The sequence below is a fragment of the Spermophilus citellus genome, assembly GCF_964194105.1.
Source record: "Spermophilus citellus genome assembly, chromosome: 1".
Lineage (NCBI taxonomy): Eukaryota > Metazoa > Chordata > Mammalia > Rodentia > Sciuridae > Spermophilus > Spermophilus citellus.
In genome coordinates this window covers 281122057-281137238 of record NC_138182.1, presented here as the reverse complement: position 1 = coordinate 281137238, position 15182 = coordinate 281122057, and the positions used below count along the sequence as shown (strand labels likewise).

General features: G+C 43.5%; 1 protein-coding gene across 4 annotated transcripts in view; it reads right to left on the bottom strand.

Moving 5' to 3' along the window:
* The window catches only part of SEMA5A (semaphorin 5A), a 492204-nt gene that overhangs the window by 102643 nt on the left and 374379 nt on the right, over window positions 1-15182 (bottom strand). For all 4 annotated transcript variants that reach the window (XR_014021130.1, XM_081286868.1, XM_081286870.1 and 1 more), the window contains exons 13-15: window positions 13799-13916; window positions 3137-3318; window positions 41-184 (exon numbers count right to left, since the gene is read on the bottom strand). Coding sequence is in view for 3 of the 4 variants with exons in the window: in XM_081286868.1 (XP_081142994.1) it covers window positions 41-184; window positions 3137-3318; window positions 13799-13916 (444 nt within the window). In the remaining variant the exon portion in view is untranslated. The remainder of the gene's footprint in view (window positions 1-40; window positions 185-3136; window positions 3319-13798; window positions 13917-15182) is intronic.

The following is a 15182-nucleotide window of genomic DNA, read 5'->3' as shown; positions in this document are numbered from 1 at the left end:
AGGAAGCTGGGGATGCTCTGCTGGGCAGCTTGGCACGTACCTCTCCTCACGGTTCTGTCCCACACACACGCGGCCCCCGTGCCTAGGGGTGGGGTTGCTGCAAGACCGCTGCCGCACCTGGAAGCCGATCCCACAGGTAGTGCTGCAGGGCGACCATGAGGTCCAGGGAGTCCAGCCTCCATTCCTGGGGAAAGGAAGCCACACAATCACTAGGTCAAACTGGCTCAGAGTCCAAGCCCCTGCACCCACCACAAATGCACATGGCCCTGGGTCACCACGTGACTGTGGTGCCCCGGGGAGAGGGAATGCCAGCATGGCCTGAATGGGCTGGGCCAGGGGAACTTCAATGACTGTGAGCCCCCTACCCCTTGGCATCTGATTTTAGAGGTACCACAGGAAATTTAAAAATGCAATTTTAAGCGTACTGTAAATCATTTTAAATGAGCAGTATCATGAAACTTTAAGAAACTTTAGTCATGAAAATTTTAATAGTTTATTTTACTAAAAAGCAATTAGAAGTGAATCCCTAAACATCCAGATTTTGTGATTTTGTTTGACTTGTATTGCATCCATTATCATCTCTGGAAAGTGCAGCTGTGAACCAAAGAGTCATTTAAAACTCTACCGACACCTCCTTTCAGATCTATTAACATCAGTGAGAGTGAGCAACCCTCCTGAGGAGATCCTGTGCACAGAGTGCTACCAGGCTCAGGTGTCAAGTCAGACTTCTGATACAAATGAAGGAGGAACATTTAAGTTCAGATCCTTGAAAAGTGACAAAATATAAACAGCATAAACAAGGAGAGCAAATTACATGAATCTGTCTCTATGCATCACAGACATACAATAATGTAGATAGAAAAAAATTATAAAATAAAAGTAGAATTAGACGATTTTATAAAATAAACCATGATTGCCAACAAGAGGAATTATTTCAGTATTATATTTTTTTCCTTAAAATGCCTAAATTCATGGTCATTTATAATTTAGACATCTCCCTTAGCTATTCTTCCCTGATATTAAAAAATAAATTGTAGGTATTTGGGGATTTTAGGTATTCAGATATCGATTAAATGCAGAGTTCAAACTCCCACATAGAGGGTCTAGTGCATGTGGGGTCATTTCTACTTCTATAACCACATGTGGATTTCCATGGGCATTCCTAACCTCACCCATGGGATTTGTATTTCCACAGGGTGGGGAAGTCAACTCACATTAACTCTGCTTTTTACTTTGTATATTCCTTTAGATACACCAAAGTCCACAACTATGCCACTGAAAATACAGGTATAAATAATAATTTAAACCTTAACTTTAAGACAATCTAAAATGAAAATTCCTCAAAGAAGTTTCTTAGTGTATCTAATATTTCCCACTTTATTTGCTGAAACTTAGCAGAGATATAAATAAAATCTACATTATTAGCCTTGTGCATATTATAATAAAGCTGCTTTATGGTAATTTAATCAAAGTAAGAGTTCCATGTTTTTCTTAAAAGTAATTAGCTAGTTTCTTTACCCTCTAACTATATTCTTACATATTACTCAAGTAATTAATTGAAATATTCAGCTTATTTACATATAAAATAAATGTTAGATGATGCTGAAAATACTGCTTTCAAAATTGTTATGAAATTCTTAATTTCCTACATTTTAACAAACATGGAATTTTATGATATATTCTTATAATACACAGAATAAGTGATGAAATAAATGAATGCAATTGCAAATGTATGTGTTCACTACATGGAACTGGGTTGACATGCTTCTAAATGCTGTCTAGTGGTAGACACAGCAGCAGGAAACCAAAAAAGCATCACAGACTAATCACATATCATCAGCTGGAACATCTCAATGATGTGTGTATGAGACAATTCACTTACGTGTTTAAAACATTGCTAGAACTGGTTCGCTTATTTGATTTTTAAGTTTAAAATAACCACCCGTTGTATTTCAAGACTACTTAGAGAATGACTTTCTGACTAGAATAAACACTGAAGATGTATAAATAAACCAGTTAACAATGCACTCAGATAGCTCTTTTGTAATTAAGCAGTAGAGAAAGAACATCAGCCACTTATTGTGATCTTCAGATGATGGCAGCTTGGCAGCATTTATGAAGTTTCTGTCTGTCATCAATGGTGGCCACTTTAAATGTGGACAGCAGGCAACACACAATTTGATGGTGCCCGTGCCTTCTGTCGTACAATCTTATCTCTTCAGCCCCAAATGGCTCCTTCAACTTTGTGGGTGAGCCAATTACCCTGCAAAGACTGTCAGCAGATGCCAACATCACCTGTCCTATCTGCATGTCCCCTTTCTCATCCCTTCTCTAGGGCAGGCTGAGACTTCCTGTCCTGGGTTCTCGAATACTTTGATCCCCCCACAGGATTTCCTCTGTCTGTGACTTCATAGACAAGTGTCCACATGCTCTCTGCATGTTTAGATGGGCGCAAGAAGAACACCTTTTAACAAACATTCTGCGTTAGTGTACAAGCAAGGAGGGTGCCTGAAGACGGTCTCAGAGGATGTACTGATGTTTGTGGTCAGGGTGCTACAGGAGCAGGGCAAGACGTAAACTAGTGTAGCTTTATAGAATGTACATATTTATCAATTTTTAACAGAGAAAACAGGAAAGCTACTCCATGGATCATATTATTTGAAGTGTTCTCCTGGTCACCCAGAGCCCAGTGTCACTAAGTGGAGACCTGAGCTCTGACTACAGAGCTGACTTCTGATCATCAAAAGGCTTGGCTTCTTCTATCTTCCACCTAATATATTTGTTCTGCAGTGGGGGCAATTGTCTATGTACTGCAGAAATAGTTTATTTCAGTAACATGGACACACCCCTGAACCAATCCAATCTTACCCTGTAAATTCATAATATTTTCCCCACCCTAATGATGAGCATATGAATAGGTTTAGATTTATGATCTAACTTTTAGTTTTAAATTCCTTCTAATTTATAATTTATTTTTTTTCTTCCCCAGACCCCGTAATTTTTAAGAGGTGGATGTCCCCGTCTCCCCCCCGCCCCCCCCCCCCCCCCGTCTCCTAGGAAAGGTGTGCATTAGATTAGGAATGATTTACCGAATGCCCCAGCACCTGAGTACAGCAGAGCGGTCTAGGGGACGCACCTGGAACAGTTGGCAATCTCCATGCTGGGGCCTTCGCACTGCCAGCCGCCACACTGGGGGGCCGGGCTGTCACAGGAACGGGACCGGCAGAGGCAGGATCCCACAGCAGTGCCATCCATGTGCGTGCAGGGCGTCCAGGGAGACCATGGTCCAAAGTGCCCGTCCACAGTGAGATTCCTGATCTAGGAGCAGACAGAAGTGAGAGTTCCGGGAAGTGTTAAACTGCAAGCGAGTCAGAGTGACCGTGGAAGAGCCCTGGAGACATCAGAACCCGCGGAATGTTTCTAAAATTACAGGGATGTATGAGGGACCAAGTCAAAGTGGAGCCCTGGGGTCAATGGTGGGGGAGGGAGTTACAGAGGAAAGAAGAAGGAAAAATGAAGGAAAGAAAGGAGGAGGGGGGATGAAAGACTGAAAGATGCCCCTGACCTGGCAATAGGGTTTGGGAAGTATGGTCCCCTGATATGGGAAATCCAAGGAGCAAGATTAACGGGAGTGAAAACATCACCGAGGTACACACCTGTTGCCTGTGTACGTACGTTATTGAAAATGAAACATTAGTGAAGTAGTTATGGAAACTCACCCAGCTCTGGGGGCACCTCTACCTGGCAAGGTAGGATTCACATGCTCTGAGAGCCCTGGGCAACGGGAGCTGCAGCAGCTCCGGGGGCCAGGTCCCAATCAAGCCTCCACGGCTCTGCAGGCCAGGGGGGGCTCCACACATATCATTACCACCTGCAAAGTCCCATGTGGGTCACTACCAGGGCTATGGTCCCTGAGCAGGGGACAGTCAACAAGCATCTGGGATCTGGGATGGACACTTGTGTTGGCCCTTCAGTTGAAGAAGCTGCAGGTGAAGGAGCTGGCGAGGACTGCTGAGTCTGAGGGCAGCTCGAGTGGTGACAAAGAGTATCATGGCTGCCAAGTGCTGAGTGCTCCCACGATTGCCCACCAGGAGAACATGGCAATTCCCCGGCCCCTGTGGTGTCCATCTGCAGCTCCTGCCTGGATGGAGACTATGCTGCTGCTCCAAGCCTGGCCTGCCATGCAGACTCAAATTACCAACTGGACAGATTCTCTTGAAAAAGCAGCAAAGATCCTGCTGTTGGGGATTTTCCACATTCATTCTCCACCCTTTTAACGGCCTTCCGCTTGCCCTGTCCAGAAGACTCCTGCGTACACCATGACGGATCTGTAGTTACTCCCCCTGTGATTTAAGCAGGCCTATGCTAACAAGTGCTCACATGCTCTACATCCAGACCACTGCCTGATCCATGAACAGTGTCACTGATGCTAAAAAGCATCAAGTGGCTTGACTGACCATGGAACTGGGATCCAGGAATAATGGTGACCAGACAGAACATTTGTACAATGTTTACACAGTACAGGTCCATAGTACTCTGACTATTCACACTGTCAGTACTGCTGTGACTGTGCTGTCAGGGACAGGGCACAGGGTGCTCTGGGGAGCCCTGCAAAGCCAGTTTTCCTCCACTGTGGTGCCCACAGGGTGCGTGTAGGCTGGAAGTGACACTGACAATATCACACAGCTGCCTGAGACAGTTCTATTTGGCTTCACAAACAAATAAAGTACCTGTTTGCCTCCCTGGAAGCATGCAAATGAAGCTCAGGCTCAGACAAGACCAAGTCTGGACTATGAGGAACTCAGTTTTCAAGGGTCCCCAAATCTTAGCCATGTCTGTCTGCCTCTGGCTTGGAGGTGTCTTGCTGGGAAGAAAACTGGTGACAAGAGTTCTTACTAGGGATAAAAAGACAAGGGACCTCCTACTATTTGGGGAACTCTCACATGGAAAACACTTTATAGCTTGTTTTTAATTGAGGACAGTTGGGGCTCATTGGGTTTGCTCAGGAATACAAGGTGCCTCCTGCTGAGCTGGCTACTGGTGAACAGATGAACAGGGCAGGACTGTGCCAAGCAGGTACCATGGTGCTGCTGTGTGTGACTCAGGGGCAGGTGATTGTCCTTCCTAATGACCCTTAACACACATTTAACAAACAACCTGTGGCAGTTCACCCCAAGTGATGCAGAAAACCAAAGAGTTTAAAAGCAGGGGAATTTTAAAATAGGGCAAAGTGCCAACATAACCAGAACAGCATGGTTACTCGAGATACCAACGTTCAAATGGTGAAACACATTGTCTTCACCCTAAAATTTAACATAAAATGCCTCTTCCTCCCTTGCAGGCCTGTGTTTCTGTGGATTAGACTTCAATCTAGCCATTTTGGGAGAAGAAACACAGAAACTTCCAGAAGATGACTTCATCATCAGGAAAAAGAGTCCCATAAACTATCAATCTGAAAGTAACCCATCTTTGTGACATAGTGGGGTACCAAAGATGACAAATCTAGGGACTGAAAACTTGTCCTTGCCATGGTCCTGGCAGGAAACAGAACTCACAGTCCAGGAGACTATCAGGAGAATTAGATGAGGTACCAAGAGCCGAGGTGTGTGCTGAGCTAAGGAAACCTCCAAGGGGGGCTGATGGCCCAGGACCCATCAGGTAGGAAGCTGTGGGTAACCCGAGTGCTGTAGTGGGAAATGAGGTGTCCCCAGAGGCTCCTGTGTTAATGCCAGAATATTCAGAGTGAAATGATTAGATTATGAGAGCTGTATCCTGGTTAGTCTGTCCTAGCTTGAATGGACTGTGTGGTCACCATAGGCTGGTGGGACGTGGCTGGAGGAGGTGGAGGAGGTCCAAGCTCTGGCCCTCTCCTCTCTCTCTGCTTCCTGGCTGCCATGAACTGGGCAGCACGCCTCCACCCATGTTTCTGCCAAGTTCATCTGCTCCACCCCAGGGCCAACCACAGACTAAACCTCTGGAACTGCGAGCCAAAACAGACTTTTCTTCCTCTAACTTGTTCTTGTCAGCTATTTTGATCACAGTGATAAAAAGCTGACTAACACTAGCGATTAGAGAAATGCAAATCAAATCCACTCTAAGAGTTCATCTCACTCCAGTCAGAATGGCAGCTATTATGAAGACAAACAACAATAAGTGTTGGAGAGGATGTGGGGAAAAAGGCACACTCATATACTGCCTGTGGGACTGCAAATTGGTGCATCCAATACGGAAAGCAGTATGGAGGTTCCTTGGAAAATTGGGAATGGAACCACCATTTGACCCAGCAATCTCTCTCCTCGGTCTATACCCAAAGGATTTAAAAACAGCATACTACAGGAACACAGCCACATCAATGTTTGTAGCAGCACAATTCACAATAGCTAAACTGTGGAACCAACCTAGATGCCCTTCAGCAGATGAATGGATAAAAAAAAAAATGTGGCATAGCTACACAATGGAATATTACTCAGCAATAAAAGAGAGTAAAATCATGGCATTTGCAGGTGAATGGATAAAGTTAGAGAAGATAATGCTAAGTGAAGTTAGCCAATCCCAAAAAACCAAATGCCAAATGTTTTCTTTGCTATAAGGAAGCTGATTCATAGAGGGATAGGGAGCAGGAGCATGGGAGGAATAGAGGAACTCTAGATAGGGCAGAGGGGTGGGAGGGGAAGGAAGGGGACATGGGGTAATTAATGATGGTTGAATGTTTATTAATCATTATTAATTATTATTATTATTATTATCCAAAGTACATGTATCATTATTATCCAAAGTACATGTATGAGGACCCAAATTGGTGTAAGTATACTAAGTATACAACCAGAGATATGAAAAATTGAGCTCTATATGTGTAATAAGAGTTGTAATGCATTCACTGTCATATATAAATAATAATAATAATAATAGTAATAATAATAATAAAGCTGACTAACACACTAAGCTTGCAGACCCGAGGGGTGGTTAGGGTTGCTGCTGCCATTTGAGGGTGGCAGCCTGGACAGGAGCTGCCCTGTTGAGCTGCTGTCATGGAGGCATGAAGCCCCTGTGAGAGGCGCAGTTCTGAACTGAAGAAGGCCCAGGGAATTCACCCGCTGTGGGCTCTGCCAGACTACGTCCCCCAGTGGCTCCTCACTTGGCCAACAGTACATCTAAGAATAGACATGTGACCCAAATGGGGCCAATGAGACTCAAAAGCAGATTGCAAGAAGCTTCCAGAAATCATTTTCCTCCAGATAAGAGGAAGAAACTCTTCTCTTTCCATTTGGACACTGGCATGTAAGGAGGCAATGTTCAGCGCATCCATCACCACTTTGTGAGCAAGAGGAGAAGGTTTGAAGAATCAGACCTGTTCCTGTAGTGTCCTTCCCAAACAAGGCAGCAGAATCAGACCTGAAAATGTCACCTCTTGATGTGTGGCAGGATGAAAATAGTCCTCTCTTAGGTTCTACCCACAAAGAACTCTATTAGTATCAGGCATATGCAATCCTATTGAATACAGCCCATTTATACTATGTTTACAGAAAAAAATTAAGATTCAAAGAAGTTTTTTAACTTGTCAACAACTACACAAGTAGTAATCTAGAGGAGTAGTTAGGGATACTGGAGGGCCCTTTTCCCCACTAGTTCAGGGTTTTTGGACATCGGCACTAGTGACATTGGGCTAGATAGATAGTTCTTTGTTGCAGAGTGATATGGTTTGCATCTGGGATGTTCCTCTGAAAGCTCGTAGTAAGACAATAATGTTCAGGAGAGAAATGACGCATTGTGAAGGCTATTACCCCGTGAATGGATTAATCCATTTGATGGATTAATAAATCTGAATGGACTGCTGGGTGGAATGATCCACGAATGGGGCATGGCTGGAGGAAGCAGTAGTAGTATGAGGGGAATGACTTTGTGCACTCCGTCTTTTTCTCTTCTCCACCCCCACCCCAGCCTCCTCTCTGCTTTCTGACGGCCAGGAGCTAACAGCTTTCCTCTGTCATGTTGCTCTGCCTCATCTCAGGCCAGAGCAATGGATCCAGCCAACCATGGACTGAACTCTGGACCATGAGCCACAATAAGCCTTTCCTGCTCTAGGTTGTCCTTGTCAGATGATTTAGTCACAACTATGAATGACTAACGCCCAGGTGGTGGAGGTCTATCCTGAGCAATGTAGAATGATTTGATCTTCAGTGACCTTCCTGGTTTCCTCCCACTAGAGGCCAATAGTACCTCACCCCCAGTTATGACAACCCAAAGTGTCTCCAAGCATGGCTAGGTGGCCCAGGGAAATGATCTCCTCCTGCTTCCCACCTGGAAGCAATGCCTGGATATTCTTGGTGAGTTTGCTTTTTTTTTTTTTTTTTTTTTTTTAACCTTTAGGTCTGGCCTGAGATAACTGGGTTTTACGAAACTGTTCCTTTTCCAAGTATATGCCTGGGCAGGGAATGAACCAATAAGGATGACAGAGGAAGAGAGAAGAAGAATTTGAAATAAATGACAATGAATGAAGAGGGAGGAGGCCAATAGAACAGAGCAGAGATCCTCACTAGGAAGGAAGGGAGCTGCATCAGACGCAGCATTAGTGGGAGTACAGAGTGAACCAATTCTTAAGGTAGAGAGGTGGCTTCAGGTCTGGCCAGGGCTGGGGTAGCTGCAGCCTTTAGGGACAACAGTCAATCCAATGCCTTTGCAGTTGGTCCCATTACATTTAGGAGCTAGGAGAGCTTACAGTCCTCAGAGAAGCATGGGAGTAGTACATGAGGACCCTACACCCTGCATTAAGCCGTGCACTTGTGTTGGCTTTGACTCTATTATAATTTTAAGAATCTGCCTAGAAAATAGAACTATGAACAATGGGGTGTGTTCTGTAGCTTTTCTTCTTCATATCTTCTTTTTCTTAGCTTTCCTTAAACAGACAATAAGAAACAAAGCCATTTGGAACGGGGATATAGCTCAATGGTAAAGCATTTGTCCACCATGCACAAGGTCCTGGTTTGGTCCTCAGCCCTGGGGAGTGGAATAAATTATCTAGAATAAATTCTTTGTAGTTGTGATTTCTTCCAGATTTTTTTCAAGTGACTTTCTCTTTAGAGTTTGTGCTTTACATAATTATACATTAAATCTGAAACTATGATAAAACATGTACCAGGGATCATCTGTTTAGTATGCTCCAAGCACTAGTATGTACCCATATTAACTACCTCACACTCTGCACCCCATCCGGTGTCTACCTCCTGATGTAGAAAGCTGAGGCTTAGGTGGGATAAGCAATTTGTTCAGTCTCTCTGGTTCTAAGAGTTCTGAGAATTAGTACAAATAAGCTGAGTACAGAACCTGTGATCTCAGCCAGGTTATTCTGTAATGCAATTCTTTAGATCCTTTCTTGGTGAGAGTCTCAAAGAAATAAAATTTATATCATCATACACTCCTCATGGTGCAATAGCTAATTCCCCTTCACCCAGGAATTGCTAAATAAGGAAGATCCAATTTTTGTTAAGCATGACCTATAATCCTGTTTGATTCATCATTAATGTTCAAATGATTCATTCTCAACTCACCAAGGTGTAGATTTATTTGGTGAGTACAGAGTTCCCTGCAGTACACCTTTAGATTCTTACTATACTAAGACCTTTATCCTCATATGACTAAAGTTTTATAATTTCTATTGGGTGTATTTTCAGAATTAGTAGACCTTCCTTTATTTATTTTCAGATTTTCTTGTACCTTTTGCCATAGATAGTGACAAAACAGGATATTGAACATGTTCCTCAGGAAGGCTTGTCTCATGTCCTGATGTTAGTTGAATTTCATCTGTTAGTCCAGCTCTACAAATGGATTACACAGAGAGCACCTTGGAGGAGAGCTAACCTGGAGTACTGTGTGGTCCCTGACAGTACTGGTGAGCGGGGTAATCTAATTAAAGACCTCTGAGTCCCAGTTCCTTGATCCCCTAAATGGGAGCAATACTACCAATCCCTGTGGTCACCATGAGCTGAATGGGACAATCCCTTCAAAGTGGCTTCACATGACCCTAAACACATGGTCTAGACACAAGCTTAACCTTAGTTCCCTATTCCTTCTCTATTTATAGGTTTCACACAAAACTCAGAAATAATTCTTGCTTGTTCTCTGAGCATAATAGGCAGGGTAATAATTGGGTTAATGTCCACATATCAGCCACTGCATTGGGGAGATGGTATTTTCCTGCAGATTAGGGAATATCAGAAATATTGGATTTCAATCCTGGCTTTTTTCTCAATGAAACCATTAGGAGAAACACTTTAGACTCCCGTCTATAGTGCTGCCTCTAAAGGAGGGCTCAAGATTTCATAATTGCTAATGTCCCCTTCCATCTACAGATGCTAATTACAAAGGGGTCTGAGCAGAATCCTCTTAGTAGGAAACCCATAGGTGTCCATCTGGTCATGCATTTTGACAGCTGTTGCAGAATGTATTGTGGAAAAGGAACTCAGCACATGCTGTGGTACAGAATACTGGTAATTCCATTCCCCCAGAGGATGTGGGTGGTGTTCATGTATAAATAAGGCCCAGGCAGATTCTGAAGACCCTTTTACCCTTGTTAAGCAGTATTAGAAGCTATGCGGAACATATACATTATTCTTATCAGTCTAGATATACTAATTTAGATCTCCCTTAAGTACTTCAGATCCCTTAAACTGATAGTCACGTTTTAGATTACAACTTTGTGAGCAAACAAAATGCTCTTCAACATGTCAGCCAACCAGTGTCCTGAATTCTGGACTACAGAAACCCATAAACAGGTCACTTAGGGCTCTTTTGGTGGAATATAAGTCCCCAAAATTCTCTCTGGGGTTTCTTGGGGTCTCCTCTCAAACCTGTACTCAGGGAAGCAGAGGATATAAATAATCCTGTGACTTGAATGTGTCACTCCAAAACTAGAATGTTCCTAATGCAATAGCACTGAAGGGTGGCCTCTAATCAATCCATGAAGTCTCCTCCCTCTCTTATAGGGGCCTGAGAGAGGGGATTGTACTCTCTTGGCCTTCCTCTTCCCCCAGATAAGAGCACAGCAAGAAGCCCTAACCAAAGCAAATGCTGTGTATTATCTTGGACTTCCCAGCCTCCAGAAGCATGAGAAGTGGATTTCTGTGCTTTCTCAACCACCAGGTTTAGGTGTTCTCTTACAGCAGAACAACTGAACAAAGATAGCCATAGATCACAGCCACCCTATCAGATATGACGGGGAGATTCACTTTGGGGAGCTCAGTGGAGCCGTATATTGGACTAGGGATACTGCCGATTTACTGGGTTCACACAAGAGGGCCTGACATTGGCATATCAGACATACCTGCAACCCACTGTGCTTAATGCAGCAGGGTCTGCTCGCTTTCCTTCAGGATAGAAAATGCTTGTTCCCAGTCAGAACCTCAGCTTATAAAGTGATATTACCTTTGGATAGATATTTATATTCATGTATATACAAGTAGATAAAGAAAAGTAAAGTATTAACTGACAATACATTTTTTGCTTTGTTTTTGTTTTGTTGTTGTTGTTGTTGTTTGTTTGTATTTTAACTCTGAAATTAGCCCGCATCTTACAATCCATGAGAGTTTATAACATAGAAAGCAATGGTACACTTCGCAACCAATGGAAAGGCAGAAATGAAGAATATAGTAATGTTAGCCAGTAAATTAAGTCTTTCTTTCATTTCAGTAAAAAATTAGCCTGGAACAAAATTTTTAATGACTTTCAAAAATATCTGAATCTACTCTATCTACACTGATGCCAATAATTTTCACCTAACTTACCCTTTTGTAAAAGATTATTAGACAATGATGAATAAACAGTATTTACTTATTATTTATGAGCTAGTATCATTATTACAACCAATAATCAGAATAATAAGATAGATAGTACTTTTTATTTTCTATATGGCAGCATATATAAATTAAAAAATTGTTTATTTATTTATCTGTTTTTTTTTTTTTTGCCCAAACGACATAATTTATTTCCTATTGTTGGCTTCTTTGCATGTTTTCAACTATCCAGAGCATATCTTGATACGTTACAAAGTCCACTGAATAAGAGGATAGGAAACTGGTTGGGTGTAGTGAAATCACCTCGCATCAGAAGATGGATCTTGCCACAAGTGTGCTGTGGCCCTCAGTCAGGAAACACACCTCAGCTCTGTTTGCAATTGGCCAGGGCAAGTCCATCTGTCTTTACTGGAAGCTGTCCTCTCATAAGCAGGAAACAACTCTAATAACAACTCTCAAGTCACTGAAACACTGGATCTTTCTCTTTTTCTTTTTTGCTGTAAAATAGCCAAGACACACATTTGCTATAAACCAAGGGCACGAGTGTGAGTTTCCCATTACGTAATCAGCACATCTTGAATACTCGCTGGAATAAGCACAGGCCTGAGGCCAGAGTGTTATTGCTTAAGAAGAACTGCAGTTATCATCTCTTTCTTTTCTATCGTCAAAGATGCAAAGTCAAAGACCTACAAGAAGATGTTCTGAAGGACATGTCTGCACTTGGGAGCTATATCTCAGATAGTACACATTATGTGTTTATCTTCTGTAAAGAATTTAAGGTGACACCTTTGTGCTCTTAGTGTTGTTCCGAGGCAGAGGGGACTTAGCGCTAACACTGGCATTTTTCTAGCCATTTTCAAGAGTTATGGCAGGAAAGTTTCCTTATAAAATCAAAGACCCGGAGCAACATAACAAAAGATGCCAACAGCTTAACCTCTTTGGGAGCTGTCAGAGCCTGGGTGTGGCAGCACAGACCAACACAACCCTTTGCAGGAAGGCCACCTGACCCCATGCCCACATCTGGGGAAGGATGCTGGCTTCCGTAGCCTTCTTCCCTTTGGTGGCCCCATTTCCTGACCTTGAGGCTGAGGCATGGGCTGCAGGAGCACAGGGTTCAGACGGTGGAGAGGGCTGGTGCCTGATGGGAAGCAGAGCAACTGCTCAGATGTGTCTGGGGTTCTGCTGGATTGGGGGACAGCAAAGGTTCGCACAACCAATGTGCCACTTCCCTTCCCATCCTGTCCCATCAGAACTGACATGCAGAGACCTGCAGTTATATGATGGCAGAGAGACTTTGTAGCTTTTCAAAGACATGGAAGCTAATAGCACTTGCTCTTATGCTATGAGAACAGAAAAGTGAATTTGAGATGACTGGGTGAAGAATTCCAAAGGAAAGGGGAAAAAAAAAAGAAGTTCCTACAAGTGAGGACCTGAACCAAACAGATGAGCAAAGGGAACAGAGGAGTCTGCTTGTCTTGGATTCATGGTCTGGCTGTAAATGCAAGCATGTTTCTCCTTATCCCTCAGGGTTCAGCGTGGGAATGCACACACGGTTGCTTCTCCCAGGCCTTCCGGTGACCCAGAGCAATTTCTACTAGTTGGCTCCACATGGGGTCAAAGTAATATCCTTTAGTTTACTCTTTTCAAATCTTCACTGATGTTGATTTCTCAAATTACAGTCCCTGAGGGAAATATCCTGGTGTGGAAGCTCCTATTTTATTAGTGCTACAAGGGGAAAAAGAGTCCATTCCACACTGCAGGGGAAAATTCCAAGATTCAGCAACACTATGATCCATGATAGTATCTTAAGACATTCGCAAGCAAAAAGCATGCGACAGCATCCATGTGTCCTTCCTGCAAGCTAAGAGCTGAGAGAGTTCAGAAAACACACACTGGATTTGTAAGGATAGTTCCCACCTGAGGGGTGTGGACACGTGGGGAGTGTGGGTAGGTGGTCAGGAGGCCAGGCTTCTCAGGCAGTGCTTCCTGGGGCTGGATGGCTGGGCACGTACCGGGCAGGTGGAGAGGCTCTGCTCCCACTGGGTCATGCTCAGGCTCTCCTCCAGGCTCGTGCATTTCTTCATCACCACGTCCCAGCCGCAGTAAGGGTCCTGGGCGTCAATGCAGGTGCTGGAAACACAGCAAAGGGTCAGCAGAGGGGCAGCTTTGCCTAGCCTGTCTCTCAGGAGCAGGCACAGAGACAGCTATGAGCACCAGTGAGCATTTAGTCTGCACAACATAGCTACCTGTACATTCTAGTATCTAGTAACACATCACTTATTTTGATAGAAATGTGCATGTTTTATCCAGCATACTGGACAGATGAGTCCACACTGACAAGAGAATTTTGATGTCATGAGCTGAGCTAAAGTTAAAATTTTCCTGTGCTCAAAGACAAAACAGTTATAGTCACCATCAGTACCACCACTGCCACCGTGATCATCATTAGCATCTCCTTCTTAATAGGCACCATTTATTGAACATACACAAATGTATGAACTCCAGGAAAATCACTATATTACCTGGACACTTGTCTCGAACAAGCAAGTCCAAGTATCCCTTTTTACCATTGTCACCACAAACAGCAACAGCATCACAGTCATCATAAATGCCATTGCCACTTTACCGATTAGATAACTGAGGCAGAGACAATTTGAGAAACTGCCCCAAGGAAAAGCATGAACATCTAAAATGCTTCAATGCAGTTAGTTGAAATTCAATGCAATAGGGATATCTTCCTTTTGAGCACCGTAACATATATTCAAACTTGCAATACACATAGCTGCATCTATAATATCCACCATATTACATCACGAGTGAGTGGCAGATGCTGAATATTTTATATACAACATGGATTATTAGATGAGGATTAGGTCCTCTACATTACAAATACAAAAGAGGTAAATTGGGGGGATGGGAAAGAAACAAGGATCACTGTGAGAAGCCAAAAAAACACAGGGAAGTGAAGCCAGCCACAGGCCTACTGTCCCTATCACAGGGTGAGGACGCCACTTAGAGCAAGGGAGGACTTTATAGGGCTACCAGGCCACCCAAAGCAGGGCCAAAAGTCACAGCTCAACCATCAAGCAGCAAGCAGGGAGGTGGAATAAGTATCAAGTTGCTGATGAGAATAACGCAAGGCAGCCACAGCACATGGAACATGGCAATCCTAAGTAAGGCACTGTTCTGGGGACCGGGTCATTTAAACCACACAGCAACCATCTGAACACAGCACCTCAATTAGACACAGCATTCCCTTCCATTTCCTTTTGTATTATAATTCTTTTCTTTCTTTTATTCTTAGAGAAAGGAAACCCAGCTTTTTAATTTGGGAAGGAACAAATGAGTCACGCTTCCTGAACTTGCACGTTATGCTCACTCAGGGGCTGTGCTCAT